The 18279-nt window shown below is 39.9% G+C and overlaps 1 protein-coding gene across 2 annotated transcripts in view; it reads right to left on the reverse strand.

The window, feature by feature from the left end:
• Positions 1-99: 99 nt before the first annotated feature.
• Positions 100-18279, reverse strand: part of LOC138979920 (uncharacterized) — a 28329-nt gene continuing 10149 nt past the window's right edge. For both annotated transcript variants that reach the window (XM_070352703.1, XM_070352698.1), the window contains exons 9-28: positions 18055-18254; positions 17224-17331; positions 15861-15910; positions 15444-15554; positions 14106-14228; positions 13416-13538; positions 12739-12816; positions 12078-12199; positions 10602-10706; positions 9809-9898; positions 9529-9648; positions 9200-9296; positions 8756-8878; positions 8183-8332; positions 7011-7096; positions 5818-5891; positions 4936-5009; positions 4217-4355; positions 3268-3341; positions 100-2508 (exon numbers count right to left, since the gene is read on the reverse strand). In XM_070352703.1, coding sequence (XP_070208804.1) covers positions 2447-2508; positions 3268-3341; positions 4217-4355; positions 4936-5009; positions 5818-5891; positions 7011-7096; positions 8183-8332; positions 8756-8878; positions 9200-9296; positions 9529-9648; positions 9809-9898; positions 10602-10706; positions 12078-12199; positions 12739-12816; positions 13416-13538; positions 14106-14228; positions 15444-15554; positions 15861-15910; positions 17224-17331; positions 18055-18254 — 2109 coding nt within the window. In that variant the 3' untranslated portion in view covers positions 100-2446. The remainder of the gene's footprint in view (positions 2509-3267; positions 3342-4216; positions 4356-4935; positions 5010-5817; positions 5892-7010; positions 7097-8182; positions 8333-8755; positions 8879-9199; positions 9297-9528; positions 9649-9808; positions 9899-10601; positions 10707-12077; positions 12200-12738; positions 12817-13415; positions 13539-14105; positions 14229-15443; positions 15555-15860; positions 15911-17223; positions 17332-18054; positions 18255-18279) is intronic.

Here is an 18279-nt window from a genome sequence, read left to right on the forward strand (position 1 = left end):
ATGTGTTTGTGTGTGTGAGACAGAGAGAGAGATATTTTACAGCGGGATGTAACTAGTAGAAACACCATTTGCACATCTAAAGGCAAAATGTACAGACTATTGTGTTCATCGCATAGGATTTTATTGATGTTAATGTACTTGGTTGAAAAATTCCATGGCTTAAAAACTGACTCGATCATAAATTCATCAACGTCAAGAAAATCATGATTCATAGTATTTTGTGATGATGTGAGTACATGTATATACATGTTTTATGGTTTATTAGCAAACCTCTTGCAAGCAGACATGCATTGTTATGAAACATCTTTATCAAAATCATGCCATGCAAAAATCATAAAAAATACAATTACAGGGTGGCCCCCCCAAAATGCAAAAATACTAGTATGTACCTTCAATATGTGTTCTGCGAATTACTTCATATTTGATACACAATGTATACATTAACGTCAGATGAGGGATGATCAGTTCAAAAAGTTCCAATGTTGTAGGTCAAATGGTCTGACTTTAATGTTCTTGTGAAAATATGTTTTAAATTTAGAAATCAATGATTGGGTTTGACATTGGACGGCAGCCACACTCAACCGATTTAAACGCTTCAGACTTTTCCCTTTTGACTTATCTAAAGGTCTGAGTATACAAAAACAATCCCATAGCATCTCTCACACACACACACACACACACACACACACACACACACACACACACACACACACACACACACATATTTTTCAATGTCGTTTCACCTTGCACAAGAAATATGAATCACAGCGTTTTTTTCATTATGACAAAGTACTGATTTACACTTACAATAAATGGAGATGGTACATAGGGAACAAAGATAGCTGCTTCAATTAACAGAACACATCATATTTATGTATGAAGAATTCCTCAGTGAGGAATTGAACAAGAAATAAAAAACTTTCATGGTTCATTTCGTTACTGATGTATAAAACCATAAGAACTATACTCTATTGCAAGACATGTAAGAGAGAGAAAAACAAATTACGACACACATGCACAGTAGCAAAGTTGTTTTTGCAACACTATAAACAGATCTCAACATGTTCTACTTGAAAAGAAAAATATCAATGGAATGTATCACACTATAAACACAATTTTATCCAGTCAATCTACTTTTTTTTTAGCACCAGCTTTTGTATAAAATGAAATAAAATTTCAGATAAGATAAGAAATGATCACATTACAACAACAAAATATTGGTTTGAAAAAAGCTCATAGACTGGGTTAAAAGGCAAGTTTAAGCTTTTTTCAAATAAGATCACTTGTGCATACATGTTCAAAAGAAGAATGCAACCAAAAAACAGACATCATCACTTAATAAACTTATCATATAATACCACAATCACAAGCATTTCACTCACTCAAATGCCTAAACTTTAGAAAAAAGGTATTCACAATCTGAAACTATAATTAATATAAAAATGTGCATTTAAATCTAAATTCACAAAATATTTGAAAAATAATGGTTAAATTTGGTTTAAACCAAAGATACATCAACACAAGTCGGATTGCATTCACAGACACAGCATTTAAAACACAAGTTAAACACAAATACCAAGTCTGAGGGGTCTAGCAGCTCAATTGGTAGTGCACTGGGCTTGTGATTGTCTAGTCACAAATTCAAATCCAGAGATAATATCAATGTCCAACCCCCGTGTCACTGCAGTGGCACGTAAAATACCTCAGTCGTACTCCCAGGAGTGCAGGTGGCTAGACATGCACACACCGGGGTAGCGCAACTCTTATTGCTTCTTTGAGCTTTCCCCTGGGAACTAGGAAGCAGCTTGAATTTACCAGCAATGTGATAACAAAGTACAAAGATCTAATTGGTTGTCAGTTTATATACATATATCACTTATCTCAAATGTTATGACATGCATATAAAATTATATAAAAATACTACAACAGCAGCGGAGATGAACTTCTAAAAAGACCTAGCAACCCAGCTCTTGCTACTGTGAGTTAACTATTTCGTAAAGCTGTAGAAGCAAGTCAAATGCGCTCGTGCATTAAAAAAAAAGTAAAATAGTTTGCTTAATAATCATTACTTTCCTGATTTTTGCTCATAATCAGATGCAAAAAACAAACAAAATAAATTAACTTCACTTTCTCCTTCCAATTGTTACAAGCTGCAACATGATTAAACACTTTTCTGAATATATAAGTGAACACACCAGCGCTTCTACACAATTGAATGATGGATATGAAGAAAACAAAAAGCAAAATAAAACCACAGAAAACCTCATTATACAACTGCCAGTAAACATGATCACAAATCACAAACTTCCAATGCAGCTCTTTGGTCTCATTAATGTATGGCCTTTAACCGTTCAACCACATACTCCCACTCTCATTTACACCTACTGTAGTCTATTTGTAAGAATGTTCACTACCATGACTGCTCAGCTGTAAGTGATGTACTGAGTTAAGGGTATTGCAGAGACAGCTCAATCGCCAACAGGTCGTTCTTTCTTTCTTCGTCCACCACTGAAAAGAAACAACAAATGTTTTTGCTGTAAAAAAAAACACACATCACATAACATCATTTTTGTATATGTTTTTTACTTTTGTCAAATATTGTCATGATAATAGAGCTTTCCAATTTTGGAACTTTTGAGAAAGATCTACCAAATTCAAGGGACATAATTTTCACTTAAAACAAACACTGGGGAAAAAATGTCTTACAGGAAATTGAAAATAATAGGGTATCATAGTCACAAGATTGGCATCTTTTTTCAATGCCATCTTCTCTCTGTCACAAAATAAGCTTTACTGCGCTTGCAAACCTAAGGCACTCAGCCATAATAGACCAATTCCTCAAATAACTGTCGAGATTTTATGGGTTGTGGTAGAGTTGCTTTTCCTTGCAAACATTGAGCCATTAGCTTCACATGGTTGTTCGATCTGTAGACCAATGGACGTAATGACATCCGCAATGCCAATTGTCAAATCGGATGTATGTACCTTCGAGCGAAAAGAGCACAGATTGGAGCTGATCCTGGGATGTCAGTTGTTCGCATGATTTTACTGGCACAGATCGTCGCCATATGCAGAGACACACCGTTCGCTAGTGAATGGCCTACAAAGTCACGGGGAGCTTGACTCAATGTTTCCATGGAAAAGCAAAGGAAAGCAACTCTTCCACAAGCCATAAAAACTAGACAAAGTTATTTCCAAACATTGTCTATTAGCAACAGATCGTGAGATCAAATGATCATATTCAAAACAACTTGCAGCGTTACTTACTCTCTCGTTGGATTTCTGTGGCATGACCACCATCCACTGCCTTCTCCTGCCACATTTTGAAGCTCACACGTCGGCTGCAATAAAAAAAATCCACACAAAATTCAGCAACAGTTCCTGACACTGTAATTGTTCCTTTTCGTCTACTACAGAAACGCCACAAAGCCATGCCCTGCAGAGTAAAAAACTAACATAACAGTGAACAAGAATGATCCCCACCCCCCCTCCGTGTCAGTTTCCTATTATAAAGATAGAAATAGCAGACATAACTTTTGCTCCTGAAGTTTTCCTTACGGGTGTAATACAATCACTATGTCAGGCTTGGTTAGGCCTGTTGGCATGACAGACTTTCTGGTTTCCGTGGCAACCAAGATTTGCACTTGCACAGAAATACAGTGGAAACCTCATTTCAAGGCCTCCCCAATTAAAGATTTCCTCCGTTCCAAGACCTTACTTTTTCCTATTCTCTGTTTAGAATATCTGTAAATTTACATTCATTTTAAGACTCCCTCTGCTTCAAGACCCGAGTTCTCAGATTTGTTTGTTTGTTTGTTTGTTTGCTTAATGCCCAGCCGACCACGAAGGGCCATATCAGGGCGGTGCTGCTTTGACATATAACGTGCGCCACACACAAGACAGAAGTCGCAGCACAGGCTTCATGTCTCACCCAGTCACATTATTCTGACACCGGACCAACCAGTCCTAGCACTAACCCCATAATGCCAGACGCCAGGCGGAGCAGCCACTAGATTGCCAATTTTAAAGTCTTAGGTATGACCCGGCCGGGGTTCGAACCCACGACCTCCCGATCACGGGGCGGACGCCTTACCACTAGGCCAACCGTGCCGGTCCCCAGATTTGTGGAGGTCTAAGAAAGGGGGTTCCACTGTACCACAATGGAAAAGGGCTAGCTGACCACTGAAGATTTGATGCCAAACAGAACCACACTCACTTCTTTCCTGCTCTCCGTACGACGCATGATGCTTTGGGACGTTTTCGGTACTCCATCTCCAACTTGGAAGATACCACTTCATCATACAGTCGCCATTGTCGCATCTCATCACGCCACTTCCACATGGGGATTGTCTTGTCTGCAGAAATGATAACAAAGATATTAAAACACCATGACATGACGCATTTACTGTATGATGTGGTTACAACCATATGAAATCCTCTTGACTTCTCAAGTTGCTTTCATACTCAGGCATCTTAATTTCCCGTCTGAACTAGCTGCAAACAATTTTTACCTGGAAAAGTCTGTCCAGGCTGTTTTACCTTTCAATTTTTCTCATATTTTATTCTTGTACTCCATAATCACTGATAGTAGTAGTTTTTTAAAACCATTATAACATAACACACTTCAGCAATTTGGACAGATTTAAGGTCAGGATTATGTCACTTAAAATCATGGGGTCTAATTTCAGTACAGAATAAGGAGCAGTACACAGAAATGCCTGCCGCTGAAATGTGTGTCTGCAAATTTGAAATCACCCATGAAAAGCCAGTAAAATCTGATTTCATTTCAAAATGCAAATCAACAAATGAAGGCACAGAACATAAAACATGCATAGCATAATGCTCACACACAATGAACACTACACACCCTCTCTTTCAAGCTCACCCCCCCCCCCCCCCCCCCCCCACTTATTTTCTGTCTCCTTTTACTCTTACTTGGATCGACCTCCGGCTGTCCATCTTGAGTTACGTCTTCCTCGTTTCCATGATATCTCTGAAACTCTGGCATACTGGAACAAACAATAGAACCCAAACATCAGAAAACCATAAACAAACTAATATTTTCGCTCACACATCCGGCACTGTCCGATACATGAAGTTCTCGGCTCTCACACCTTGATACATACATATGTACATTCAAGAACTTCAAAATGTTTGCTTCCATTTGCATAAACAGTGGTACCTGTGATGAAAGGACACCCTTGCGACTATCGTCCTTCCATGGCAGGGAAATATTGGTCCAGACAATAAACAAAGGGCAAACAGAAGGTGTCCTTTCATAGAAGGTGTCCTTTCATCAGAGAGGCCTCACATCGCAGGTACAACTTTATTACAATTCACAGCATACTGGTGTGTTTGACCAATTCAGTGATTGTGTCTAAATTACAGGGAGGGCTTGAATCACACCATAACAACCACCTAATTTGATTCTCTCACTCAGCAACCAATTAATCAATCAACAAACCAACCTACCAACCAACCAACCAACACAGTACATACAGTAGAACCCCCCTTTAACATTTTTTTGTTAGAAAATCAGGTCAAAGGAGGGAGTCTTAAAATGGGGGTAATTAAGTTACAGAGGTTATAAACAGAAAGTCTGAGAAAACATGGTCTTAAAAGGTAGGGAGTCTTAAATTAGGGTGTCTTAATAAGGAGGTTTCTATTTTATAACTGACTGACTGAACAACACATATTGATTTATTTACTGTCTGACTTCATACTGACTTGCTGATGGCTAAATGGAGTGGAATTTTTTTTTTTTTAAATAAATAAAAGTGCTAACCAGCTAACTAACTGATTAAACATTTTACTCACTGGATTTGAACCTCCTTTCCTTTGGTTGAACTGTAGTTGTACTTGAATATTTCCCCTGTCTTGTCCCATCGCACCTGAAAAAAGAAGGTAGCACATTATTCTCTCATTCTTTAGAAGTACTGTCTGATAAAATCTTAAATGATGAGGTGTAGATTTGAAAACAGACATACAAACAGAAAACCTGTATTCAAGGAAGATCAGAGGTGGTGTGTGTGTGTGTGTGTGTGTGTGTCTCACAGTCTGTGTGTGGCTGCATGTGTGCGTGTGTGTGTGTGCATGCGTGTGTGTGTGAGTGTCTGTGTCTGTGTGCGTGTGTAGCAGAGTAATCGTGGGTGACTGTGATTGTTTAGTGTATCGTATGTGATTGCGAGCCTGTCCCTGTCTTTTTGTGGAATGAGACTGGACTGCAGATAAACTGTGAGTTCTATTTGTCAGGTAAGTTTGAGAATTGTAATCTGTGTTCTCTGTTTGTACATGTAGACGCAATGTGCTTGAGTACGTTATTGCAAGTCTTTTACAAGTACTTTAATTATTACAAGTCTTGATTTTTTAAATTTGCATCAATAGTAATATACTGTGTCATTATTGTCAATCATGGTGGTGACCTCTTTTAATGTTTTAGCAGTGATTAAAGATGACCTTTTGGTGTACACATGTAAGATGTGTTAAAGGTAGTGACATAATTGATGTCATTCTGTGTATGATGCAAGGAATTGCTGTTCGGATTATTGTCATAATGAGCAATATTATAGGAAATAATAAAAGTCATGTTGTGTGGAATGCACTTAATTAGTTAATCATTAAAAGAGGATACTCTCGGTCTCCAAACTTTCAAGTAGTCTTGTCTTTTCCTTTGCTGAAGGAACATTGGTGTTTCTGCGTGTGTGTGTGCGTGCATGCAGGCCTGTCTGTATCAGTGTAGACTGTTTGGATCTTTCAGTCTTTCCATCCATGTCTGTCTGTATCAGTGTGGACTGTTTGGATCTTTCAGTCTTTCCATCTGCATGTCTGTCTGTATCAGTGTAGACTGTTTGGATCTTTCAGTCTTTCCATCCATGTGTGAGTGTACACCTAATACACATGTGTGTGCCTGTGCCTGCTTAATTGTGAGAGCATACAGGCATGCACGTCGATGCTTCCTTTCAATAGTACATGTAGTTTTTCCCATTCATTCTACATGTAAAAAAAGTCACCTTCACTCGTCCATCTGATTCACGACATCTGATGACAGTTCCAACTCCTCTGCCATCGTTATTGTTGTCCCATCTCCAGTCAGGACCTGAAAACACAACCCCTCAAAAGTCACACACTTAGCTTTTTAACCTGTGCTTAATGCAATTACTTCTGGTCTTTTTTTGAACTCCTTTTGACTGAATAAAAATGAAAACCCATTTTGTCAGCAGTCTCACCATCATCGACGTGCAAGGTTTGCTCTGATCAAACGATGAAAAATGCATAATCTATTATTATTATTATTATCATCATCTCTTATGTGAAAAACAGTCTTTGAGCATATACTTAAAGAACTGTAAGGTACAACATGATTTGCTGATCTGCAAATCTTTGTTGAACGCAAAAACGATTCTTGACCGAAATGTGATCATAGTTCATGTCCCAAAGCACTGTAGCTGCATCTCACTGCCTCTTCTTATAATTATGTCAATCAAGTCACCAGTTCCAGGGGATTTTACTTAATTAAATTTTAAAGACTAGTTGATAAGTGTATTGCATCGAAGATCAACTGTATTTTTAAAAGTCATGTGCCATTGGTAGATGTGTCACCAGTCCTGCATGCACTTTAACCATGTCCATGTAACAAACCATTGCACTGATCAGAGAAGTACTTAATCACACATTATGACCCCATTATGACCCCACAGGTCTGTTATGCCTGGGTCAAGTTCAGACTTCGTATACATGATCTGAAGGTAAACAAAAGGTGTACAAATGGGGAAAATATAATATCACAGATTAATTCCAATATACAAATTCTGGAAAGAACTGACAGGTTTGTATGGGTTGCGAAAGAGTGAATACTCTTGCTTTCAGTGAGGCAAACTTTGTACACATGCTCCTTGTCCACGTGTTTGAGACACACCCCTCGCTAGTGACTGGCCTGTAATGTCAAGTTGGAAAGTTTGACTCATTAAAAGCAAGAGTATTTACTCTTTCAAAACTCGTACAAACCCAACAGCCTTATTTCCGAACATCTTCTATTAATAATAATAATAATAATAATAATAAGGGTATTTATAGGGCGCAAATCCTAAAATAGTTCTAAGCGCCTTTCAATCTTAAATATAATAATCTTAATAACAGCAACAATACACAACATTCACTCCTATTGGCCCAAACCCACACTGACCTCTGACGACCCTGACGCCAAAGTCCAACCTGTCGCTGTCAGGTGAGATCAGTCGTGGATGATGCTGGGTCTCCACAATGTCCGATGCACCCTCCTGTCCATAGCGATAAGCGTTGTGCACTCCGTTGTCCCACTTCACGTAGATCCAGTCTGAAAAGGCAGCAAAAATGAAAATGTTGGCATTTTTATTGTTGAATGCAAAATATGAAGAGAGAGTATTGCAAGAGTTGTTGACGCTAAGAGTATTGAGCAAGTAGAGTTATAGCAGATCTACTCCGTGCCATTACTAAAAAGCATCCGGGGGCATTGGGTTTTACCACTCCTGAAGACCACAATGTAACACTAGAATAATAATGCATTCAATCTGCCTGTTTCCAAGCAACACCGAGTTACCATGGAACCCCCCCCCCCCCCTTTAAGACCTTCAAAATCAGGTCTCAAAGGGAGGGAGTCTTAAAAAGTAGGAACATTTACAGAACATAATTATGAACAACAAAATCTGAAAAACAAAGTCTTAAAATGGCGAGAGTCTTAACTCAGGGGGTCTTAAAAGGGAGGTTCCACTGTACTTACTGTCCTTCTTGCTGTGCTGAATGACAGTTCCAGGGCCATCTGTGTCCTGGTTTTTCCATTTCCAATCAGGTCCCCGAACCACGCGAGTCCCAAGGGCCAGAAGTTCTCCACCCTTCACTTTCTCTGTGGTCAAACAAATTACAAAGTTTACTAGGACACTTCCACAAATAAATTAGATATGCATCAAGCACGAACAGTCCTAAAGCAGAGAAAATACATATATTGTATATAGCTTATGAAAGAAGTGTAAGTTCATTCTGATTGAGTTTCCAGTATATGTACATTAGAACATATTTCAAATACAGCTTTGCCTGCTGGTTAAAGTTACTTCAACCTGGACTTGAACTGCCCACCGAGCCTCGACCGTGTCACCATTGTGCACCTGACAGCTGAATTAACTGCTGTTTATAAGAGAAACATACAAATACAGAAAAAACAGTTCACCTTTATCCTCATAGACATTGTCAAAATCATCTGCTTCTGGTTCCTCTTCTTCTTGTGGCGCATTCTGAAGCTTCGTCACTGCTTCCACGATGTAATCCTGTTAGCACACACACAACATTTAATACATTTTGCTTAAATGCAGCTTTAGAGACTCGACTTGAGCAATACAAAATTGTTTATTCTCGTCATAGGAACTCAACTGCAATTTTTAGCTGACATGCTGCATTCTTTTCCATGAAACTCTTCAAAAGCCTTATCTAGTGTCTGTTGTTTTTCCATAGGAAGAGAAACAACCCAAAATCTCTGGCTGAAGTGCAGTCCACAGTTACCTTTTCTTCTGGCGTGATGGTATCGTAAGCAATTGCCGTCAGCAGTTCTCCGAGCTTGGTCTCCTCTTTCAGGTTGGAACCTTTGTTCTTCACCATCTTGTACAGACGACCAATCGTTTGCTGAAAAAAAAGGAAGCAAAGAAATAAAGAAATGAAAACCAAAAAAGTTATAGAAAATGAATACATTAATAAAGAAATATCAGCAAAATAAATAAAATGCAATTGCTGTGTTTGTTCAGGTTTCTGTGTATTGCATTGTCCCACTGACATGAAATCTTACCTGAATTTTGTAGTAACGGCAAAGTTGGCGAATATTGTCTGGAGCAACAAGTTCACCACCTCCCAGTTGAGCCAAAGAAAGCAGGAATGACTGCAAATCAAACAGGAAAAATATTAATTTTGACGGACTTATGTGAGTGGCCACAATCAAACCATATTTGTTAAATGGGTAAGAAAACATCCTAGCTTAAAAAATTAAAACATGTGCAATGCAAAACAAAAAACAAACAGAACACAAACAACAAAAACACCATGTAAGTATTCTGTGCTTGATAATTAATTGATGAGATGAGATCCTCTAAATTCCCAATGGCTTCATGCACAGATGCCCTCAAACTGCGATTGTGAGTATGTAGCTATGCTGTGCCAATACAGTCTCCTTGCGTAGCTGTACCTACTTTCTAAGGCCAGCTTAAGGCAGCCATACACATTACCAATCAAGGCAGCTATGCATATATATGCATGACCAATCCATGGACAGCCAAGTATACCAATGGACAATTTAGGCAACCGTACATACCTGCGTGATCTAAGCTACTGTGAATTGGCATGACCAATACAGGCAGGTATGCTTATACAGTCAAACGTGTCTATAACGACCACCAAAGGGACCGTCCAAAAGTGTTCCTTACAGACAGGTGCATGGTCGCTATGGAAAGGTGAATTATAGAGATAAAAGAATCATCGGGGATCCTTTCGGGTGGTTGTAATGGATAGGTGGTTGTTATCAAGAGGTGGTCACTTGGGCAGGTTTGACTGTGTATGACCAATCCTTTCCTGCAATTTCATCTCACCTTATCTGCTTTCTGTCCAATTGGCACCCAGTTGATTGGTCTCGGAGTACTCTTGTGTTTCTTTGACGCCAGTTGAGACAACAGCTGCACCAGGGCAAAGCTTGTCTGCACACAAAGGGCAAACTCGTCAAACTTATCAAGATTTCTACTACAGTGGAACCCCCCTTTTAAGACCCCCTCCATTTTAAGACCTTGTTTTCTCAGACTTTCTGTTCATAACCTCTGTAAATTTACCACCATTTTAAGACCCCCTCCTTTTTAAGACCTGATTTTCTCAGATTTCTGGAGGTCTTAAGAGGGAGGTTCCACTGTATTTAACATGCTCTATATTTCTAAGCTTTTGGCGGATCCCATTTGATTTGTATGAATGCCTTGCAGTTGCTGTTACAGTAGTACCTGTGAGGCAAGGATCCTTCCGACGAGTTGACTGTGATCCCCCCAAAAAGGACATCTTCTTTGTTTACTGTGTCTATTATCTGGACTAAAATATACCTCTAATGACAGGTCACCTGCAATGTACAGCCACTCAGCTGGTCCCAATAGAGTCCTTTCATCACATGTACCGCTAACCTTTGATCAATCTTGTACCAGGTTTCTTGCACCACTTTAACACAGTTATTAGATGTTGGTACAGTGGAACCCCCCTTTTAAGATCTCAAAACAATCTGAGAAATTAAACAGGTCTTAAAATGGAGGGAGTCTTTCAAGGGGAGTAAATTAGAGAGGCTATGACCAGAGAATCTGAGAAAACAGTGTCTCAAAAGGGAGGGAATCTTACATTGAAGGGGTCTTAAAAAGTGTGTTCACTGTGTATGAAAGTGTGTGCACCCTTAATGTGTTGGCAACTTTGCAAGGATGAGATCACAGGAACTTGTATCCAATCGCCGGTCGATTATTATTTACTCCTTATTCCATATATTTACTCCTTATTCCATACAGTCTCCTTACTACTACTAATAAATAGTAGTAGTAAGGGTAAGCATGCAGCAGTAAATAATAAGCATGCAGGAGTAAATAATTATCGACCGGTGGTTGGATACAAGCTCCTGTGTGCACACACCATATTAGCAAGATCTAGATCAGCACTTTTCAGCACGTGTACGGGTAACGGAATCAAATCTAGTTTTTACGTCACGTGTTAGCCAAGATCTGCAGTCTTGGTGGGAGCAAAACAACGTATGCATTTGGAACATTGGAGAAAAAAGTGAGTCACGGGTGACGCCATATCTACACGTATACGTACAGGTCTTTGCTACACGTTCGACCATCTAGAACACTGTATTGCACGAGAGTGAGCCTATACCTTCATGCTTGTGTGTGTATGTGTGTGTATGTATGTGTGCATGTGTACGTGTGTGTGTGTGTGTGCATACGTGTGCTCGAGCATGTGTGCATGAGTGTGTGTGTGTATATATATGTTTGTTCGCATTGCACACATCCCTACATATCTGTGCAAGAGTACACTAGTTCCTATACCTGGTTCTTGTTACTCTGCAAATCAGGGCCTGTGTCTTGGGTCTCGTCAGTTGGCAAGCCGTCTGTGATGAAGATGATGCGAGGACGCACTTTGTACACTCCCGATATGCTCACAATGCCACCTGGAGGACATCATTAGCCAATGTTCAGTTTGTCACAAAAAATGTGCATGATTTTAGCTACATGCATAAAGAATGAGTCGTTTGTACTATGCAGTGTCAACTCTCATAAAGGATGAGGTAAAGTTCTATCTCCATGTTAGAATGAAAGAATTCTCTGTACTGAACACTACCAACTGTAATTACAGATAAGGTTCTGTACTTTCCAGCTTAATTTTCATCTTGGAAACAAAAACTATTCCCAACTATGTAATGCCATCTACAATAAAAGAATGAGAATATGTATAATTCCAAATTTTATTTCCATATGAAATTACACTCAGAGTAACCTAAAATCAGAGACTATGAATGTATGCGTTGCTTGTGTGCAGAGCAAGTGGAATAATCTCAAGTACACAAACATTACACGTGAAAGACTTCTTCTGGGCTGCAGTACAACTCCCATGTACACTCGTGCTTTTGTACAGCTAAGCTATTACGTTTATGGCTATTTTCCCCCACCATTTGGGCAGTCATACTCGTAGTTTTAAAAATACACCAACCTCTTCCCTTGTTAGCTGCCAGACACACCAGTAAGGCCTGCATGAAGGGTGAGCGTCCTCCACTGTCATCAAGGGTATCTGAAGAACAGTAGTAATTATCAGTCAGCTAAATTTCCAAGGTGTGATGGACACATAGGAGGTAGAACCAATGAAACACAGTAATCAAAATGTACTCTTCATCTGTGATGATCATTCACTATGACAACGTGACAAAACTGAAACGTTAGCTTGTCCTCTCCTACAAATACAAATCAAGGCATCATCAGGAAAAAGGAGCTCAAGACAGCTCAACACAGTTGTGAAGTGAAGTCCGTCTAATATGAGAGGACACCCCTGGGTAAAGGACACCACTGTTCTCGGGTCTTCTACCTATATAACTCTGGTAGTAGATGTGTCATGGTGCTGGTTCAAGATCAGAAGTGTCCCTTTCGTTAAAGAACACCACAATAAAGGGAGACTGGCAGATTCAGCAAGTGTCTTCTGATGACAGGGACAACAGCTAGTAGTATACAAAATATAACACTGCTGAATAAACACCAACATATTCTCAAAGAAATTCAACATTGCATGAAATTGCATGACCACAATCAAGAGAAAGGCAATTCTCTTGAAATCTGACTCTTGCTGTTCTCTACGCCATCTTGGACAGGCATGATTATCACATAACTGTTGCTCACCTATGGCGTCTCTGACAAGCGTCAAATCGTTGGTGAGATGCTGAACCACTCGAGCATTACCCCCCACAGCCACCACTGCAACATTCTCCTCCAAGTCCATTTCGTCCATCAGATCTTCAATACCTGAAGGGAACAAGTGTGCAAAACTTGAGCAATGTTGAGAATGTATTTTGCCAGCATGTTTCCTGTATTGTAATGGGGTTAGTTCATGCACTAATTAAGTCAGATTTGATCTGACTTGGAAACCAGTTCAGAAGTAAGCAACATTAATCTGCCCTTTCAGTTGTAACTTACCTTATCAACCAAAGCCAGACAATGATAACCTGAACCCTGTAATTTGTTCTTCTTTAATGATCTATGAAAAAAGAGATGTAAGCGCTCTACAAGAAGAAAAGATATTCCATACCTTAATACCACCGTGTCAAAGTAAAAAATGCCTGTTAATACAAACTTAAGTCCACCATCATGAAGATTTGTGTAATATTGTATTGTTTTGGTGCACGTACAATAAGATTTTTTGCTTGAGTCTGTGTCCTTGTTGCATACTGTTAATTGTTTCATGTCTCATATTTTGAATACAATTTTGTTCAAACCAATACAAATTTACAAAGTTACAAAGTTAATGATGGGGTATTAATTTTACACAGCACACAAATTATTAAAAAAAAAGTAAATGTAAAAGAAAAGTACCATCCACAAAATCCATGGCAGTTTTCTTGACGGTTTCCAGATGTCCCCCTCTCACAATGCTCTCTGACACGTCCAGACACAGAATGGTGTCCAGGCACTTTGCTCGAGGTGCCGGTGCCTCCTCTGAAATAGACCACATGTGAATCATTAACTGGAGGCCCATGAGAAGCTGTGGGGGTCAGCAACATCGCTGTGGCGGACTGAGGACTTTGCCTTACAGACCGAATTGAAAATGTTAGCATGGCTGGAAATGCAGAAGAAGAAGAAGAAGAATCATTAAGATACAAATTACAATCACTCTTATAATTAATTAATTTACATACCCAAAAGTCTCAACATCCTTTCTTGAGAAAGATCAAATTGGGTACTGTAGTACTATCAACTGTGCCACCACCCAGCCTCTCCTGACTGTTATCTCTCAGACCTCTTCCCACGGTCTGGTATCATCAGTTAGAATAAGAGTACATTGTGCACCCTAAACTTCTTCCAGCACAGCATCCTTATGCCAATGAGTTTCACTCTGTGCTCAGCTCTGTTACTGTATGCTGCTTACATCTTATGCTCTATACTTTAATGAATAAACTTAGTGATAGACATTCGTCTGATGTTGTACTGATGTGGCTGAGAGTGTGACCCTACGATAGCCTCCGAATACAAACACCTAACACCATACTATTACAGGTACATTTTTGCCAGCGCTTATCATTCGTGTCCAGTTTTTAGTTTCAGAGGGGATGACTGCACCGTAGAATCTCCGCTTTCAGTGTATTAAGACCTCCCCCCTTTTAAAACCCTATTTTTCTGATTTTTTGTTCGTTCATGGGCTGAAACTCCCACGGCTTTTACGTGTATGACCGTTTTTACCCCGTCATTTAGGCAGCCGTACGCCGCTTTCGGAGGAGGCATGCTGGGTATTTTCTTGTTTCTATAACCCACCGAACTCTGACATGGATTACAGGATCTTTTTCATGCGCACTTGGTCTTGTGCTTGCGTGTACACACGGGGGTGTTCGGACACCGAGGAGAGTCTGCACACAAAGTTGACTCTGAGAAATAAATCTCTCGCCGAACGTGGGGACGAACTCACGCTGACAGCGGCCAACTGGATACAAATCCAGCGCGCTACCGACTGAGCTACATCCCCGCCCTTTTTCTGATTTAAGGTTCATATGTTCTCCAAATTAGCCTCTATTTCAAGTCTGCATCCTCACTTTTGAGACAATTTTTCGCAGATTTATTTAGGTTTTGAAAGTTGGGGGGGGGGGGGGGGGGGGGGGGGGGGGGGGGGGGGGGAGAAGGACGAGGGAAGGGGGTCCACTGTAACTGTTAACATCTTACCTTCCTTCAAAGCAGCATTAACACTTTTTGAAATGGTCTTTGCCATATCCTCAGACCCAGAAAGGTTTCCACGGATACTGATCCAGTCCAGAAACTGCTCTGCTTTTGTCACTGTTGAAATGTAAAATCAGCTGTGGTCAGTATCTTTGCTGCTATCAATGATCTTGACAATGTCCTCACACAAACACACCAAGATATGCACACACACACGCACGCACGAACACACACACACTCACTCAAACACACACACACACACACTCACACACATGCACACACACACACTCACACACACATGCACACAGACACACACAAACACACACACTCTTTCTCTCTCTCTCTCCATTTCTCTCTTCATACTGAAGGAAGATATGAATTTCCAAACATTGCTTCATAAACAATCATCAAAATCATACTTACAGTCTTCTTCTTCAGTACTGCCGACTTCTGTTGAGGAGGCTGTTGCTGATCTGTTTGCACACAAATAACAAGTCGCGTAAGGCGAAATTACTACATTTAGTCAAGCTGTGGAACTCACAGAATGAAACTGAACGTAGTCCGCCGCTAGTGCAAAAGGCAGTGAAAGTGACGAGCCTGTTTGGCGCGGTAGCGATTGCGCTGTGCTTTACTGTACCTCTCTTCGTTTTAACTTTCTGAGCGTGTTTTTAATCCAAACATATCATATCTATATGTTTTTGGAATCAGGAACCGACAATGAATAAGATGAAATAGTTTTTAAAACGATTTCCGAAATTTAATTTTGATCATAATTTTTATATTTTTAATTTTCAGAGCTTGTTTTTAATCCAAATATAACATATGTATATGTTTGTGGAATCAGAAAATGACGAAGAATAAGATGAAATTGTTTTTGGATCGTTTAATAAAAAAATAATTTTAATTAGAAGTTTTCGATTTTTAATGACCAAACTCACTCATTAGTTTTTAAGCCACCAAGCTGAAATGCAATACCAAACCCCGGCCTTCGTCGAAGATTGCTTTGCCAAAATTTCAATCAATTTAATTGAAAAATGAGGGTGTGACAGTGCCGCCTCAACTTTTACAAAAAGCCGGATATGACGTCATCAAAGGTATTTATCGAAAAAAAGAAAAAAACGTCCGGGGATATCATACCCAGGAACTCTCATGTCAAATTTCATAAAGATCGGCCCAGTAGTTTAGTCTGAATCGCTCTACACACACACACAGACACACACACAGACACACACACACACACACACACACCACGACCCTCGTCTCGATTCCCCCCTCTATGTTAAAACATTTAGTCAAAACTTGACTAAATGTAAAAATGCAGAAAAAACATGAAGTCACATGCAATTTACAGAGTCACACAGGCACAGACACACAGGCACAGACACACAGACAAAGACACAGACACACACAGACAGACACACACACATACACACACAAACACTTGTTATTGTTGGCTGACACAGATTCACAGGCTTAATAATCACAGTAGCGCGCTCATCCAAACACTTGTGCATGCATGCACATACTGAAAACATAAAAGCCTGGGATACAGACATCAAACGTTTTCTGACAAAATGGATGGAGTATAGTATTGCATGCAAAGTTTACACAGGCCAAGAGTCAGTCTGTCCCTGTAAGGCATGTCAAAGAGAGACAATCAATCTGTGGAGTGGATGTATTTTTTTGTACTGTGGAAGTACACACATATCAGCACATTAGAGTGACAGTAACAAAGATATTAAGAAGCACATGGCATATGTTAATGTAAGTATGCAGATGAACATACCTTCCCTGGGCTTTTTCTGTAGTATCACTGGTTTTGCCTGAAGCCTCTGCAGGTGGTGAACCCCCTTTCTTTTCTCTGCCTTTTTGGGTCTTTCGAGGATTTGTTTTGCTGCACGGCAAACAATTTGTTAATGTAAATCTAATAAAGAAATTCAGCCCCTCCCTTCCACCCCCTCCATCAAAAAAATAAAGTTGACATACTTCTAAAAAAACACCTATCAATGTATCTTTATCACCCAAATAGACGATGTTTGTAAATATCAATCAAGTTTATAATTATGGTTTGTGGAAGAGTTGCTTTCCTTGCTTTTCCATAGAAATACTGAGGCAAGCTACACGTCACATTGTAGGCCAATCACTAGTGAACAGCGTGCCTCTGCACCAGTGAAATCATGCAAACGGTTGACTTCCATGTGACGATGAGTGGAGGCAGGCGATCATGACATCAATTTGAAAAATGAGCTTGGCTGTGCATGCTATGCCGTATCCACTTGATATGATTCTTTAATGTCAAATATTTGCTCAATGGAAATACTATTCACTATAGCGCCATGATCATGTACCTCAACTTATCATTGGCCACATGTGTTTGCCTCATTGTTTGGAAGGGAAGCAACTCTTCCACAGCCAATGAAATCATCAAAAGAATTACCGTATTCACAAAATGTTTCCTTGCAATGAACTCTTCCTTTGAGCAGCTATCCCCCTTTCCAACCAACTCCACTCCAGTTGCATTCACAGTTTGCATTCAATCTGCTCACATCCGTATCTTAATTCACTCCTCAACCTCAATTTCCCTGTTCCTTTTCCTCCAATTAAAAGACGTACACACCTTCTAGCGCCATTTCTTGGTGAAGATGGAACGTCTGTCACAGTTGCTCCCATGTTGTCTGGCCCAGCCCCGCTATTTTCTGATCTAGGATGAACAAGCATGGTTTGGGGACATTTTGGCCTGTCAAAGGTAGCTTGCTCCATTCCTGGCACGAAGGGTAGTACATGAAGTCTGTCTTCGAGCTGGTTGGATGCCATTTGCTGCATCAAAAAAATGAGATTAATT

This window comes from Littorina saxatilis, linkage group LG1 (assembly GCF_037325665.1).
Source record: "Littorina saxatilis isolate snail1 linkage group LG1, US_GU_Lsax_2.0, whole genome shotgun sequence".
NCBI lineage: Eukaryota > Metazoa > Mollusca > Gastropoda > Littorinimorpha > Littorinidae > Littorina > Littorina saxatilis.